This window comes from Epinephelus moara, chromosome 19 (assembly GCF_006386435.1).
Source record: "Epinephelus moara isolate mb chromosome 19, YSFRI_EMoa_1.0, whole genome shotgun sequence".
NCBI lineage: Eukaryota > Metazoa > Chordata > Actinopteri > Perciformes > Serranidae > Epinephelus > Epinephelus moara.
The window spans coordinates 17,313,303-17,331,822 of NC_065524.1; the positions used below are offsets into that span (position 1 = coordinate 17,313,303).

The 18,520-nt window shown below is 41.5% G+C and overlaps 1 protein-coding gene across 1 annotated transcript in view; it reads right to left on the reverse strand.

Annotated features, from left to right (window-relative positions):
- LOC126406699 (neurexin-1a-like) overlaps positions 1-18,520 on the reverse strand; it is a 285,366-nt gene that overhangs the window by 13,658 nt on the left and 253,188 nt on the right. The window contains 1 exon segment of the mRNA XM_050071161.1: positions 4,218-4,305. Coding sequence (XP_049927118.1) covers positions 4,218-4,305 — 88 coding nt within the window.

Genomic DNA, 18,520 nt, shown 5'->3' on the forward strand with positions numbered 1-18,520 from the left:
TCAAAACACATGACACATGAATTACATCATTTAAATTAACAGTTTATATTTTTTCAAACTTCCTTTTATTCCCCAAAAAATGTAATATAATTTAACCAGATTTGGTGACTGGAATTGGACTAATTTGAGCGAACACAAAGGACCAGCGGCAAGAACACTCAGAGGAGAAACATGAAATGATGAGGAACAAAGGCAGTTGCGGGGTGTAACCTTGGATATGGGTCGCTGTGCAGCAGCTGCCCTCCATCAACGGCCTGCATGACGCCCATGAAATGAAGCAGGCAGGTAAGAGACATCCGTTCCATCTGACCCCATGCAGCTCAGAAACAACCTGTTCCATTAACTTTCACCATGAAAACCGAGGTTGGTACTCGAAAATCAGCACCGGCCGCCATCTCAACAGACTGTTCATTAGGCTATTTTCACACAACCGAGTGATTTTCTGCAGATGATTGGCCAACACTTTATCCTGGCCTTTAAATGAACAATCTTTTTTTCCTTTTGGGTGAAAAATGCAGGACTCCTTTACGCTAAATGTCAGGATTTATATAGTATTTCTATAACATCAGAATTGACCTTCAAGATACTTTAGGTCATTATAGAGAATATTTGCATATCTCTTGTTATTTTTCTCACATCACATGGAAGCTGAAGCACTTGGCACATTTTATTTCGCCTAATAATTTTCACAATAGGCACCACAAAGATATGTGCCCTAATGTGCGCCTGTAATTGTAGTCACAGTGATACTCAGCTGTCACAGCCCTGCTGCTTAGTATATGCACACTCCCCGAACCAGCCTCCTATTACAGATCAGATGTGTTGCAGCATCATGGGTCTGTGTATTCCTTAGTGGTTTCCTGAACCAGAGGGGGAGGATTCAATTTGCTGCAGTATGATCTAATCTGAGGCTTGCCGGGTGATAAGCCCTGTTGGTACCACCGGCTTTCCATGGTTTCCGAAGGTAAGAGAAATAAAGCATGGCAATAAGTAAGTTTACCCGATTGATGTCACTCAATGGCAGATAGGGACTGCTGTGGGACTCCAGATGATATACAGGATGATCTAGAGCTGACCTTGGGCTACAGATAGCTCACATAATAGTCTGCTTCAAAGCTCACCTCTTGGGATCGCTTAAACACCAACATTATCCTACTTTTACATGTGCTGCGAAGCCTGAGCGCGAGGTTGAGAGAAACAGACATGTCAAGAGTGTGCGCATCTGGCCTGCGCTTTTGAGTTGCGAGACAGGAGCAGACTGTCGAGGTGTTGCTTGAAAAATTATATATATTATTGGTGTCATTAAAAGGAGTTGGCTAGGCAGTAATATGAGAAAGTGGTCCTTTATCAGCAGACAGTGGATCCGGTTCTTTATACACAGCAACCCCGTCTGAGACGTGGTGAGTGCTTGGCAGAGCGTGTGAATCGTTCTGAATGTAGATATTAATCAGGATACGGTGTTAGACAGCTGCCACCCTGGGAGCCCGCAGCTCTGGTGTCAAATCCCCTTCAGTGATCACAGAAGGAGAGGGATACTCTGCTCTGGGAGCGTGCGTCCCTGAGCATCACACAGTTCACGACTGATGTTTTGGCAGATGCCCTTGTCAAAAAATATCATAATGCGAGCTGCTAGTGAGAATCAGTGTGCAGACCAATCTCCTGTGTATGCTATTTGACAGAGGTAGCAGATGTACATTGGAAGTACCTATTGTGATGCTGCCCAATGGGAATATCATTCTAATGCGCAGTATGAGCAGTATAGGAGCAGAGTAAGTGTGGCAAAAGCTAATCTTGCTAGTGGAAGGCCAGAGGAACAGGAAGAGAGACAGACTAGAAAGTTGATAGTCTTTGCTGTGGGGCAGACATTAATTTAGTGGAGGTTTTATGACCACATACTGATCGATAGCACATCTAGATGGAGTGGGGGGCCTTGGGTCTGGACTTAATTGTTCTCTGTGCGTCTCATCACTTCACAATGCATTTGAAAATCCGTCTATTCATAGGTGGGAGCAAGGGTTAGACTTAATTGCCTTCCGTGTGTGGCAAGGTAAGAGATTAGAAGTTTGGCGGCATTGCAGGGAACAAACAGATTAACAATTCCAATTTGTCAGAGTAAAGCTGCTAAAAACGGAGGGAAAGGAGTGCTTCTTTTTGTTTACATATACCAGGGGTCTTGAACACACAGTTATAACTATTGCCCTAAATATTTTTGTTTGTTTTATGAAGAGAAACACCTGATATGTGCCGCAATCATAAACTCCAAGGGATGTCACCTACAGCTAACCTGAACAATAGTGCATGAGTAACAACAGGATGAACTCCCACTGCTCGCTCTAAAACGTAATTAACAACAGCGGGGCCCCCCTACACATTTGTGTAAAAATCAGCCTTCACACACTCCTCTCTGGGTTTATTCTCCTTGATATCGTGTGTTGAAGTCATGTGGGTCTGATAATTACAACTGTGCTTTGTTCTGTCCTTCTAAGAACTCTGTTTGCGCATTAGCAAATGCCACGAACTGATGAAGACAAAATATGTGCACAATTAAAACAGGGGAATAACAGCAGCTTCGACACATGCAAAACACCTTAGGCAGTGTGGAATTTTAGCTATGCATGCAGTTCTCTGAGACAGAGCCATTGTGAAAAAAGCACCGCTGATGGGTAAGTTACATCTCAATGGGTGGAAGCCAAACAATCAATTAAAAAGCAGAGGAGGAATTTAATATCATGAAACTTATCAGTTACTACTAACTGAAAAAAAGCTATTTATCACATAACAGGTAAAATTCCAAAGTTTTGGGAAATGTGATTATGCACTAAGATTCTTTTGTTGCAAGTTACATGAGAGGATTGATAATGTCTGTGCAGTAACTATAATTCTAGCACTAGCAGCTGGTTAGCTTAGCATAACGACTGGTAACGGGGGAAACAGTAAGCCTATCTTAAATAAGCTTTACGCCCAAAGAAAAGACAAAGGAAGGAGGGCAGCGGCGTTCAAAAAGGTAAAAAATGTTAAAAACTTTAAGCCCAGTTTAGACCAAAGATTCGCGAGGAGTCGAGTTGAAACTTGCAACTCATGGTCTGCGACTTTCTATAAACCTGTCACTTTATACCAATGCAACTCAACGAAATGGTGTATCGCCTCCATAGCAACGACCCTCTGAACTTCCTTTCTGATTTCCAGCTTGTCAAGATTTTTTGTAGCTGAATATATTTTGTAGCTTCTTAAAATAAGAATGAGGATAGTGACAGTGAGATACTTCTTGCAGCTGCATTTCTACTATTTCAGATGGTCTGTATTCCCAATCAATATGCCACAATTGTTTAAATAACTAGCTACAATTCATCAGTTAATGAGAAGGCTATGTGTGTGACATGAGCACATACAGCGAGCAGCAATTTACTACAAGCTGATTGGCTGTCGAAACAGGTGACGTGCCTTACGTTTATTAGCCGCTGGCGACTTGACAAGCTGAGTTGCAGGTGACACCATCAGTCAGCTTGAGTCAAGCTGAAACTGGCCAGTTCACGCCACTGCAACTTTTCTCTGCAACATTCTAGAGCGGTTTCGTCTCATCGTGAATCTCTTGTCTGAACTGGGCTTTAGAGCTGATGGTGAGTGGATTTTGTTAACTTACAGACAGAGCCAGGTTAGCTGTTTCCAGTCTTTGTGCTAAGCTGGCTATAGCTTCATAGGCAGTGTACAGACATGAGAGTGGTATCAATCTTATCTGACTCTCTCTGTTTCAACAAAGTGGAAAAAAAGTGCATTCCCCAAAATGTAGAACTATTGCTTTAAGCAATCGCAGTTAAAGGTTAGCCTAGACCCTCCAAGTTCAGACTGTCCATTGTAGCCTCAGGCTTTCCTCATAAATAAATAAAAAAAAACACTGCCTTTTATGACTTTTACTGAATTTACATTTTCAATTCCTGTACACTGAAATATAATAACCAGTAAAACCATTGTCTGTGGCAGGCTGGAAGCTTCCCAGACAGACCTAATAGATAGCCTCCGGCTTGATGTATCACACAGCTACTGGTTGCCAGAAGAAGAGCGACTCTGCCTCTGAGAAGTGTTCAAGCTCTAACTAAAACTCCAATCTGCTCATTTAAACACTGTGTGTTAGCCTAGAGTGTCTTGGTGGGGGTGGACTATGACACACAGAGACACACTGACACACCCAGAGAGAAGTAGAATAAAAAGAGATGACTAACCTAACCCACCTGAGCTCGGCTCACAGGGATCAATGTCCTCATCATCGCTCGGACACTCGGCTGATGCCACCAGCAAGTCGTCGGTTGTCTGAAAAAGAGAGAGGCACACAGGAGAGTGGTGAGGGCATGAAAATACTCCGCTGCATCAATGGGGTAAGATGGCTCCCACTCAGAGCTACCAGTAGTGGTGTTTTCAGAGGGTTAGGTTAAGGAGAGCGGGGCGGATGAGATGTGAATCCAGACAGCTACACTGTTTGGCTGCTGGATTTATCTGTCAACACGGTCACACGCTGCCTGGCGCTGCAGCAGCTGCTACACTGCTTTCCAGGCAACACTATCCTTACAGAAATGAGATCTGATTATTGAGGAACAGCAGAGGCTAAAGTTCACAGCACAATTGTCAACTCGCATGCTCAATTTGTGCTGCAGTGTGTGGCTTTGCATAGCCCTTCAAGGGATTGTTAAGAGCCATCACAAAACACCTCTGACATTTAGAGGACAACCAGCCATGAAAGCTTAAAAAAGAGATTGGAAAACAAAGGGCACAGCAGCCGAGGTTTAAATCAATATTTTTTCACATTTTTTTCGATGTGATTCAGTATCTCTTTTTACAAAATAAGCATCCAGGATAAACCAAAATCATGGCATATACAGAGGTGCTTCATTATTCTGCTGCCACATCTACTCCAGCAACAAATCCATTTCAGACTGTTTCCAATGCACTTCTTCACCCGCCAGACACGATACATTTTACCCTCTTGGAAAATGGGAAAGGGCAAACAAAAAGACCAGAAAAAAGTACACTGTAAAACATTATACTGCAATGTTCTTTTATAGTCTTGCTTCAGGCCATTTGATCAGCTCTGCGTTAAAGGTCATTTCATTTAAGCATGGCAGCCTCTTCAGGGTCGGGTTAGATTTTCGGTTATGGAGTGCTGCTAAGCAGAATAACCTGCTGCTATATGTTTAGCCTTGCACCCCTACTTATCCTCTTTGTACTAATATTTTTATATCCTGAAATGCATGCTTGATAATATTTACTGCACTGACATTTTTCACACAGCTACAAGAAAAAAAAGGGGGTTGAGAAATGCATTAGGCCCCCAAAATGAAGATGGACTCAGGGTTTTATTCGATTTGCGCTATTATTTCACTGATGTTTGACTGTGCATCAAAATATATCTGCAAGTTGGATTAGTATTGACTCATCTTAAGGAAATTAAAGGTGATGTCATTTTGCTTAACATCCATTTGGCTGCATATAATGCGATTTTATTGTGACTGTAACATCATTTCGACATTCTGAACACGGACCAACATCATCTTTACATAATAGACCTGGAAATGATAGATCAAACCCATTAAGGGAGTTGTGGCAGAGGGCTGTTTTTGGTGCATCTGTGCCGGGTGAGGACCGGGGAAGCCATCCAAATGTATATTTAATTTGCTGTGCATGAGGCTGATATACAGTGTCGGCCATCCAGATGGCAAAACCGCCGGATCCTGGAGTGCCACATCCATCACTTCAGCCTTGTGATTTGTTTTTCCTGGCGGGAGATCTTGACACTCTGCACTCACTGGCAGAGGTACGGGAATCAAGGAATCAATACTCCCTCTCTCTTCTTCCCACCTTACCACTCTCATTCTCTCCCTCTCTACCTTCCTCTCACATCCTCTCTCTCTCTCCTTTCAACTCTGTCCTTCAGATTTATTTGCAAGTGGAGAAGAGGAAGCAATGTGATGTGGGTGTACTAGATGTAGGTTAACTCCCTATAGAATAACCTGAGTGGAGGTGTATGCCCGTTCATATTTATATGTTTCCGACTCCTCATTCAGGTCAGAAAGCTACAGCGTGAGGCCTTCAACTCCACCGCCACAGTGAAATACAATAATGAATAAGGATATCTGTTTATCTCTTTCAAAGACAATCTTTAATTTTTATCATCAAAGGTGCAGACATCAAATGTTGCTTTTTAGATGAATGCACAAACTAAAGCTTTGATTCATTTATATCCCCTTTGCTTGTAAAGATGGGAGAAAATTGATTATGAAAGGTCTGACCTTTACAAAATGGACATACTGTAATAACTGTAAGGAGCTGAATAAATGTGTCTTTGGACCTTGATTGAGATTTTCAAATAAGTGACAAGAACCATGATATATACTTTAATAACAACGCCATAAAATAATGTCAGCTCACCCTCCAAGGACAAAGGCTGCCTGTAGATCTGTGTAACTGGAGCTCAATTGTGCCTGTAAGCGACCTCTGAGTCCAATCCTTCTGTGATCTTATCAAAATATCAACCCTCTATGCTTTACTTTTAAATGAATCTTGTGTGTCTAGTGGATGTAAGCCTCTGAATCAATGCTAAAATGAATTCACGTGTTGCTGGGCGTCGGTGTGCCAGCCGGGATTAGCGTGTAGGTCAACATTTTGATGTGGTCATGACCTGGTTGAAATCCAATAACATTACCAATTCATGGTGTCCTCCTCCAACGCTTGGCTTCTTTTTCACCCGTGACAATTCAATGTGGGCTATGTGAGGGGCTTACCATGCAATTTAGCCACTGTGATGAAAACTGACAGGTAGCTTGGCCGGGATGTCTGAAAAGGACACTGAAATCTTAGATCTTTTTCCATAGGAGAAATAAAGCAGGATATGCATGTGGCGGGTTTCACACAGTTTAAAATAAAAATTCCTGGTCTTAATGGCATCTTTTTCTGAAGTTTTCCAGAAATACTGTATGCTTTTGGGAGGGTTCATTAGCTCAGTAGAATCAGGTTTAGTGATGCGTAGAGCATCATGCCCACAGGAAAGATGCTCCAATAGGTAAGCGTATAAACAAGATGTACCTGTAGTTCATTTTATGAAGGTACTTCTAAAATGCTAAAAGCAAAGGCTCTGGGCTTGCAAAGCATCATTAATCTAGCGGTAAAGTGCTGAAGCCATGGTGAACCTAAAGCACAGCTCATTTATCTGCCTCAGCTCAGAACGACAGTGGGCACACTCGTATGAGATGCACTGAGAAAACCTGGGGAGACAGTTGGGAGTATGAAACACACAATAATGGAAGAAAAAGAGATGCTGTAGGGAGAAACCAGCTTTTAGTGTTCATACAAAATGTATGAAAATGTTCATAGTTTCCAAGTACGGTATCATTTCAAATACTTCTGGTGTCAGGGGAGTTTAATATACAGAGACAGGAACAGAAAAATAAATCTTAGTGGACCTTATAGTGAAGTAAAGCTATCGACTGACCTTGGCTCGTGCACTGATTGAACCATCAAAGGGGATGTGGACCAGGAAATTCCAACCTGACTCAGCCAAAGGCGCCCTGGTGCTTTCTTTAGCACTGTCATGCTGCCTTTCGATCGCTGACGATTGATAATGGTCCCCCTTAATGAGATGTCCAGGCCGAGCCGTGTTCTGCATGCGTGCTCGCTAAAGCTTCGTCAGCAGTGTCATTCTGCCGGACACCAGGTTATCTATAACCTTACAAACACTGATCTGTTCCCCCGCTAATGCTCAACTACACAGTGTCCAATGCCACTCTCTAATAACTACTATATGGAGTAGGTGGCTTTACTATAATGCACTACATTTGTACACTTCTCCCCAGGAAGCATGTCCCCCCCTCTTAATCCAGGCAGGGAGAGGAGGGGAGGGCTGCTCTTCAGAGAGGATGCTGTGTGCTGCTAACCCGGTGCTCGAGAGCAAGAGACACCTTCTCTGTGATAACCTGTCGGCATGTCTCTATGGAGAGCCGTGGGTTTTCACATTGTTTTCTCTCTGGTCTAATTTGATGAATGCTCTCTGGCACACAACATGTCTCTTTGGAGACGAGCTGAAAGTCAGGAGGACACTGAAGGCATCTGAAGGGTTTATCCGAAGCATGCCTCTGCTGTCCCGGTAATGTATTCCACTGAGGATGCTCGCTGTTTTTTTTTGCCTTTCTGCTTTTCTGTTTTGTTTGTTTTTTTCCTGGTAAGCCCTGTTTTTGTCCAATATAAGCTCCTGTTTTGCAAAGCTCTGTCTCTTGTTATATCGCTGATCGGGGACAATAATAAAATTGATAGTTTTTTACTCAATGTCCGTAATCTGTTGCTCATTAAGATCTGGTGTAAATCCCAATACTTCGAAATGCCAACAATGCTGCGCTATTATCAGCCAGTTAATTCTGCGTTGATTGAAAAATCAAAGAGAAAATGGCTTAGCTACACAAAAAAGCCTTCTTGTCTGCTGAAGTGCACACAAACCTGCAGCTTTTGCCTCACAACTTCTGATCTCTGTACAACTGCATCTGATCCTCTACTTTCACCACCTAAATGCTCACACTGCACCCTACCAGATACCAGAGGTGGACTGCGCTAAAGTCTCTCTATTGGGTGAATGTTATAAAACTGAAAGTAGAACTGAAGCTCTTGTTTGAAAAATGTAAAGCCACATTTTTCTTATTGTTTATATGTAGACAGTGATCTATCATATTGTGTTTTATAGCCATATTTATAGTAAGCATTTTTATGCCAGTAGATCAGGTTTTAGTATCTTCACAATGTTTAAAAGATAAGCATGATGTAAAATATGTTTTTCACTTACAGACGTATCCTTGTGCTGAATCAAGTGAAATAATTAGTGATTATTACTATCTTTGGTAGTATCATGGGAACTGCGCCACCAATTATGAATATCTCTTGCAAAGATTTTGTATTTTGTGTTGGATAAAAAAATGTCTAAAAGAAAATAAAAATAGATATTGCAGCTTTTGACTTTTCTAAAAATTTAACCAGGAGGGCAATCCAATGTCAGAAATTCACTGACTGCTACAAGTTTGTTCATACTTGGTATTGTCCTCGTGTTTCTTTTATTTCCGTATTTATCTCACAATAATCCCAGATAAATCATACCAAGGATACGCTCAGGACTCCATTTTGAGCCAGTGCTATAGCTAAAAGTGTAATTTATATCTTCTCTGTAATTGGCACCAGCCCTTGAAGCCAAAGCTCCAAATGCCCCTAAAGGCAGAGGAATCAGTATTCTGCACATGTTCCTGCTCGAACCGCGTGCCATTATTTCTCATGCTGGCACTGATTTACAACGATAGTGGCCTGCTCGTGTCCAGATCTGACCAGAGTTGTAGTCTGCACAGACTAATTGGGAGGAGTTTGTTGTCCTAAGCTTCACTCTTGCAGCAACACATCATTAGTGTGCCAGAGAGTGAGAGGAGAGGGAGGGAGAGTGAGAGAGTGAGAGGGAGCGGGACGGCAGATAGAAACGGCTCATGGTTAGACACGGGATGAATTTACCCATGGCAGCTATCACTAACACTGCAGCAGCAGCTCTTATCAGAACGCCTGATGACATCCAAGTATCTAACTTAGCACCCTGGAACTAGGTCGATGTTGATGAATAATTTAGTCCCAGATGCTCAATAGATTCCAACTGAATAATGAAGGCGTGTGGGCCTCTAAGACTGTGAGTTCAGCTCAGTGTATTGCCTGGCCTTCGCCCACACTCTTCCTACTGCTGGTCTGCCAAGCTGTCAACATCATGGACTCACACAGACACAGACTTGAGCAAGGCTGGAAGACAATGGAATGACATTATCGCCATCACAGCTCAACAGCACACATACAGTGTAACATACAGTGCCGGATTTACATATCTAACATGCTTATCATGTTCAAAACTTAGAATATTCAAGACATCTTGGTTCTCGGGGCTTTTTAACAATTAAAGAAAAGCTCTGATGTGAGGCTTCATGGTGGCACGACAGATTGCCACTGCGGCTCAGCAGAGTGAGTGCTGAACAATGGGAAACAACCAGCTGGGTAAAAATGGAGATATTTTCTCTGCGCTGTCCTCGCTGAAGAGGATTTACATCAGATTCTGCAATTCTCAGCAAATGGATCAACAAAGCCTCGAAACAGGCACTGCCAAAAAACATCAGTCAATAAACAAACCAAAAATATATGCAGAAGAGCAACAAACAACACCAGGTGCTTCATTATTTTTCCCGGGAAATGAATAGTTGAGATGTTACTGAAATATCGTCAACTGTTAAATGAGTGTTTCACTGAGCAAAGCATGTTACTATGATCTGCCTGGCTGCACCATGTGTTTCCATGCATAATATATTCCTGTTAAAAAGTCTGCATCAAAAAGTAAATGAAATATAAAAGGGTCATCTGGACTTCAGTTTGACCTGCTTGAAAGGTAATATGTTGTGGCCTTATCGCTAATGGAGAAGAAAAATGCAAGAACTAAAAAGATAAAATTGGGGAAAATATCAGGCACGGTTGAGATAAACTGCTTTTAAAACCCAACTAGAAATTGCTTGTTAGTATAAGCCCATTTTATGGCATTGAAACTATACTGCCTAGTCATAATTTTATGATAAACAAAACCGTTCCCTCAAAAACAACCCCAACTTTTGTGACTCCAGCTACTTCAATCTAAGGGACATCAAAACATGAGGTCACACAACTACCTTTATTGTTCAAAGCTGTCAGTAATTACCTGCAGGCCACTGAGTACATTCAGTAGGCAGTGTGATTCTTCAGAGCACCTGAGAATTCATGCAAAAAAAGATGCTGGCATTTCTCAAAGGCAATTAACTCAGAGTAATTGGTATCTTCTTCTCACTGTTTTGACTGCTTGTGTATGTGCCGTAATGTAAAACTGGCCGTGGTGGACAGCTGTTTTCACTTGCTAAGTTATGAGACACCGTCCCTTTTGGGAGAAAGGCTTTGCTTTATTTAAAACGAAGCAGCTGTTGCTGCAACTGGACCTCAGGCAGAGTATCATTGTGTCATTAAAAAAAGAATGGTCGGAGGCTCTCCATCTCGTCCCCTGGTACCCACATGTTCCTGTCTTGCTATACATCTTCCTCGAGGCTTAAGTCACCGCACCACAGACGGTCTAACAAGGTGCTGGGAGGCAGTTTCACACACCTGGTACACCAACAGCGCGCAGCGTGGAAACATACCAGCATAGTTTCACACAGAAAACACACGCATGCCCGAGCCGACTAGTGACATTTAGTTTTTGTTGTTTAACAGTCTGGTGGATTTAATCTGTCGAGGAAGTTGTTTGTTAATGTGTATGTTTGCAAAACAGCATTGGGTTTCATTATGTGTGCAAAGGTTGTTTGTAATGTTACAGTGTGTCGATGAATGTCTCATTGTGGTGGAAGTCAAACAGCACACAATAAAACCAGCAGATTCTGTGTCTAACAATGAGGCTTAGGAATGAGTGAGCTGTGACAGGTCAGTTGCTAGCTTGGTCACAGAAAAGCTCCAGCTGCATAAAATGAAAGGCTGCATTTGAGAGAGCATTACAAAGGGACAGGTCAGGGCTAATGTAGAAGTGTAGAGGTGCACTGTACAAGAAGATATGGATATGAGGTAAATACAGAGCTGCTTCAAAATGTACACATGCCTGTGCCCTCATTAAAGGCGTTCCCTCTTGGGGACTTGAGAACACTGCTGTGTGAGGACTCCTTTTAATGTGGCAGCTTCAAGGCACTGCTGCTCTGCTTTGTAGATGTTTCCCAAGTCCCCCCCAGGACCCCGTTCAACTTATTTTCCAGGAACAGTCATCCGCGTGGCCTTAATGCAAATTTCAGCACTTAGCGCGGTGTGTGATATGGCTCTGACGCCAAGGTAACCAGGAAAAGTTGCCTGGCTGCGTGGGAGGAAACACAGTCCATTTCCCAGTCAGCGCCTGCGTCACACCATCACCATGTCAGTCGCTGACTCAGAGTGAACCATGTGTGACTGTTGCCTAATTCATCCCCACATATACAACTCGAGACATTCTGTGCGACGAATGACAAACAGTTGATATTTTGATTTCTAATTAAGCGCGGTCCTCATTATTTATTACTGAGGATACATCAATAATGTGCACACAATATGGACGAGTGCCTGTAGTCACCTCGCAGTGCAGAAAGAGTGCACATTGTGCGGCTGCCATGTAGGATACAGCTTCGAGCAGATTACACAGGAGAAGGCTGGATGCCTTCTGTTAGCTACATGCTCTAAATGATAAAATCTTAATATGAAATTCATAACACTATCTGCCTCCATCTACCTCCTACGCCCCCCCCCCCTTGTTCTCTTATTTCTTCTCTCTCTTGCCTATGCATAAACACTGCTCCATAGAAGTATATTACATGGCCGACTTTGTCCCACCCCCTTATCCCTGCATTCACACTTCTCAGATAAATGAAATCTGTCTGCATTGAAGCATTTTCCCCTCTGGATGCCCTGATATTTTCGTTATCTGAAATCGAATCTGGAGCTCTGTGTGCGTCTGTAGCTCGCCTTGGTAGTAATCTGGCCTGAGAGCAGAGAACTGCCCTGGAGGAATATCATACACTAAGGATAAGCCAGGGAGTGAGGGAGGAATAACAATTACCAGAGAATGGCTTGTAATCATGGCACTTTCCATCTAAATGCTAACATACAAACACTTGTCATTTTGGGGGGGAATTGTTAGGTTCAATCCAAAGTGACTACGTAATTCTTCATTTTCGTGCTCCTTTCCCTCAAAATCTAAAAATAGATGACAAATCTAAGCATGTGTCTGCGTGTGTTTTGAGAAAAGAGGGAGCGGGAGAGGAAGAGATATGCAGCGTGGCCACAAATCACTGTCTTCCTGACTTTACCTGCGTCTTGACATGCAGTCCCAGTCCCTCATCAGGTGACAGGAACAAATTTGTCATCCTAATATAGATGCCATCACTGCCGAGATGAATGTACGCGGGCCTAATTCCCAAGTGTAACGTTTGCAAAAACATGACATGAGGAAAGAGGAAGAGAAGCTTTGCCCTACAACAGCAGACCAGGTCGCCTGTAGCTCCCACAGAGCGTCATCATAATCAGATTCCTGTCCTGCAGGTCTGGATGTGTCATTCACAAAGGGCTACAAACTAATGAGCGATGCACTCGTTCGGTAGAGATGAAACAAAAGAAACAGAAATAAAACTCAGGGTTTGAATCAAGAAGTAAAACCATCTTAATAATTGAAAATCTAAATTGATAGCATTTACAGAGTCTTGAAAGCAAAATTGATTTTTTTTTATCACTAATCCATCCCTGTGGCAGTGTTGTAATGCCGGACTGTTCAGTTTCTGACTGGACCTGCTTTTATTTATTTATTTATTTATAGATACTGTTTTTATTTAACCTTCTTTTCCTTCTGACTTGTCATTCAGCTTTGGACTTGCAAAAAGTTAATTTAATTTTTCATTTAGCTTGCGTAGCTTTGAAGGAATACATTTTAGTTTGGGATAATATACATATTTAAGATTTAAAAAAACACCTTAGCCCCAAATGACCATTTGAACATCAATTACTTACACCATGTTATGTTGAATTTGTGGGGAATCTCGCATGCCTCCAGTAAACGAAGAATCCAAAAATGGAGAAAAGAAATGTGGTGTTTGAGATGAGTACTTAGAGTAGTGTAGACCAGCAGCTCCCGTGTTCAGCTAGATATAATTAGTGTTTCTGTCGATGGAGCCTGGCTTGAAGAAAGCATAGATATGTTTCACTTTCCGTTCAGTTCCCTGCCGCAAAGGGCTATCTGCTTCAGAAGTACTGAGCATACGACTGGATAAATGCAACTTGGATTATACTGCACGAGTTGTGTGAGAGTTTGTAAACAGATGTTTTGATATAATTTTGCTGCTGCCTGACTGACGGTTGCTTATGATTTTAATTCATTAAGAATTTTCACCTTTTTTGGATTCTTCTTTACCGGAGGCTTGCGTGAAAAACATTTGACTGTCTGGCAACCCCAGAATCCTTTGTACGTGTCATTTTTACACTCAGGGTTTCGTATAGATTAGGGATGCACTGATCCGATATCTGGATCGAATATCGGCCCACGATATCATCGAAATAGATTGATCAGGTATCGGAAAATGCAACCTATACCTGAGGCGTTCCTTTCCCTTTAAATCTATTGCGATGCGAGCTACGTCATACGTCATGGAGCGAAGGAGAGAATCTGTTGTGTGGAGGTATTTCACACTATTTCAACTGCTGTTGCACAATTTTTGTTAAAAATAAATAGTTCATCATTGCATTAATCTGTTTCATCTTGTTTCATTTTGTCTTAGGAAAGAACTGTGTAGTCATCAATGCCTGATGCCTCTAGTCTTTTCTGTACTACATGTAAAGGTATATAGCTTTTTAGGTCAACCATGGTATTGGATCGGTATCGGGTATTGGCTGATACTCAGAGCCACAGCATCGGGATCGGTATCGAAACTGAAAAAGCTGGATCGGTGCATCTCTAGTATGGATTAAACTAAGAAGTAAACATGTTAATAGGTGAGTTTTAGATGTTTGTTACCACTGAGTAGATCAAGGTTGTCTGTTTCCACTCTTTGTGCTAAGGTAAGCTAATGCGGCTGCTGGCTGTGGCTTCATATCTTCCACACATACATGAGAAGTGAACTAACTCTTGTCAGAAAGACTGTATTTCCCAAAAAGGCCTGCTATTCATTAAATAAATTTAAATTTAAATTGTAAGCACTTGTTGGCTTGATCGAGTTATAGTCCCTTCCCAAGGCCATTTCTCCATTACTTTTTCTCTTGTCCACCTGCCTAAGAAACTAAGAGGCTTTATTTGCTGGCATGCGTATGCCTTTATTTCATTTCTGTACCTCCTGGAATTTGTTTTACCTTAATTTAATCTAGCTGGTAATGATGTTACTTTATATTATCCTCTCCCCCATCCCTAAACCCGCCTTTATAATACTCGATGTGGTGTTCAACATTAGCTGATGATAGCTGTTCCCTGAACAGAACGACCCATCTTTTTTCTTTTTCACAATTACCAATTAGTATTAAAGTTTAGTTAAAGAAAATTTGATAGATAAACAGATTTACGCGCCACAAGTCAAGATCCTCTAGTTTACTAATTCTTTGCAACTAAATAATTTTGTTTTCTACAACTGAAGGGATAAATTATGGCTTTTATCTCACGATAAAACAAGAGTTTGATTTCTGTTTGGATGAGGATGAAATGGGAATTTGACTGGAATTGCTTGTATGATAAATAAATAAGCTTTTAGATGCATGGGTAAGTTTGTGTCTGACACTTTCTATCCGCTTTTGAGAAAAATCACTTTTAAAAATTGAGAGTGCTCAGCACAGCTCAATGAGCAGTTGGCACAGAGCTCGTGTTCATGAATGTGATGTATAAAGCAGCTGATCGCAGAATCTTGCAGGTGGGAGCAATGCACTGTAGGACAAATTGTATCTTATGTTCAACAGTTGGCCCCGGACTATTTTGTGTTTCTACAAATCATAACAGCAAATGTCCTGAGAGACAACAATATGGTCTATAAAACATGCTGTAAAGCTGTCAGTGTCAGAATCTCCTCCATGCACAATCCAACACTTTATAAAACAACAGAGACAACATTCACACTGCGTAGGTTTCATTTTTGTCATCCAAACAGACTTAGCGGGACAATCTGTAGTCCTCTGTTATGCTGCCAGTAGTGTGAAACCTGCAACAACAAAGATGCTTCTTTGTTGACTATCTTAATAATGGCAGCGCGGATGATGTACTTGGCTGGAACAATTTTAGAAACCCTTAAAACAAATCAGAAATAAAGCACCAAAAGAAGACAAGGCGTCCTGGGGCCTCAGCTGGCTAATGTTCAGATCATATACCTGCTGCAGACAAGCCCGTCTGCTGCCAGCAATCAAAACATGCAAACATTCATCAAATCATGTGAACGCACACTGGCATGTGTGTGTCCACCCCTGCCAAGGTGGACTGGATCAGCGAGTCACATGGACACTATGTGCACAACACTATGTTGAAGGGCAGCTTCCACAATGGCCCCTGGTGAGGCTGAGATGATGGATATGGTCTGTCGCTGGGAGTGAATGCCGCGGGCCTGGGGCCACCGTGGGTCTACAGCGTTACCTTCTTTGCCATCTGTCAGCACTGGGTGGGCACAAACCCATGACCGGGGCCTGGGGCAGCGCACACCAGGACCACCTTCAGCAACACACCTCACTTTAGGGGCAAGGTGGGGAGGTCAGACAGACACACAAGTGCTGCACGGGAGAGCTCTCTATCTACATATCCTGCATTTCAACTGGTTTGCTCTCATCTAATGATTTTTACCCGTGCAGCCACTGAATTATCCCCTATGAGTTTCCAGTTTATTCAACCTGGATATGTGGTGACACTAGGCCTTTTCATAAGGGAATATATGACAATAAATATAATAAAACCAGAGGGAAAAAAAAAAAATCAATAGTGCACCTGTCAGTGAGGGGAGCCATTTGATATCCATTGCTGTTTTTTTTTTCTCTCTCAAGCTTACTGTATCTCTGAAGCATGATGGTCAATCCTATACATCTGCATTGCAGGGGAAATCTTATCCTGAGGATGTTTTCTTTTTGTGAATAATTGAAGGCACCACAACCTCACAGGGCACTGACACTCAGGCTAAACACTGCAGTATGTTTTTAAGTCAATGAGACAGTTAAGTTTACTCCCCTGAATGAATTAAGACGACTGAATACTTCTCTCTGTTAATGTGGAACTAGGGTTGCAACAGTATGAGATTTTCATGGTCTCAGAAAATATCACGTATACGGTATTACATATACGTGACGTATTATAGACAATTATTATTACAATCACTTACAATGAGCCTTTAAGGAAAGAAAACAGATGTTTTTTTGTGTTTAATGGAAATTAAACTTGAAACTATTCTATGTAAGTATGCTTAAAGGTCTATCTTTTAAAAATAAATAAAACAAGAGTGAGACTCTCCTTCTGAATGCATTTTTTTCCCAATACAGTAGATGATAACTGTCAATTTTCATACCGCTGAATATCTGGAAGTGAGCATACTGCTGCAACTCTATGTGAAACGTTGTGTGTTTCCTTGGTAACCTCTCAGTTTGCTGTGCACATGACTGTTTTTTAATTGGTGAGCACACAGAGGTAGAAACCGAAAAAAAAAAAAAGGGTGTCTAGTTTTAATCTAACAGTAAGATCTGTGTCTGGATGATCTGCTGAAGAAACAGATTCACTTAGTTTGAATGTGACGAGCAATTCCTTTTCAAACAAAAAGGAGACTAGATAGAAGATAGCATGTACAATCATCTCTGCAAATCAGTAATTTCCCATTTAGCTCCACTCAGTGCAGGAATTACATTTTACAATTATCAGTTACAAAACTGGCTCCGATTATATCTGATTTGATTGTGTTATTATGTGGAATAATAAAGTAGGGGCCGGATGATCTTGAAGGTAATTGTGAAAGAAGTGCTAACTTTGATGAATGGTCAGTAATTCTTCAGAGGAGAGTCTCTTAGATGAAAAATATTTCACCGTTTCATGTTTTTTTTCCCGAACTAAATCAGACTTTCAAAGTAAAAGAACAAAATGTTTCATCACTAACACTAATGAAGTGATTCCAAGCAAAAATATTTGTCTTATCAAATATGTACCAATCACACAAGGGCAGAATTTAAAATAAGGAGAAGAAAAAGAAATGAGGAACGGTTTAATATCAGGATGTCCCTAATACTTTAGGCCTTTTCAAAACAATCATTTCACTTTCTTCATAAGGTCATTTTCACATTTGTTGGAGATGGGCAGCACTTCATTTAACCATTATCCGAGTTCACCGGAGGCCAAATTACATACCATTTACCCTCAACAGCCTGGTATCTTTCATCTGTCTCTATGACTTTCCAATAAAAGCAAAAAGCAATAAAAGCCACCTGAAAAAAACAACAACTATCCGTCATGAAACTCAGCAGTGAGAGCTGTGTGTATATGAGCCGTGATCACATGGCTGACACCAGCACAAACACAGATGGGTACAAATCCTAATGCCATGAAATGAACAAACAAAGTAAACCTATGCTTTTTATCCTGCAATAAAAATAGCAGGAACATTAATTTTAACTGCCAGCTACTCAGAATACCGTTCTTGCTTTCCTGTTAAATGCCTGCCTTTTTTTTCCATTAGTTGACGAGAATAGTGCCTTTTGACTAATTGAGTATATGCCCATCAATCAAAAACAACTTACTGCACTTTTGTGAGCAATCTGTTTAATGTGTTTCATACCTTGGTAAAATTAAATGTAAAGAAAGTGATGACCATCTTGCTGTTAGAGAAGACAGACAAAAACAAAATGGCTAATCTTGTGCAATAACAGGCAACAGGAAGTGTATGCAAGTTAGTAATGTAGGCTCGCTATCACAAACTCTACAACCTGTAAGTTAAGGCGTAGCCATTAGGTGTTT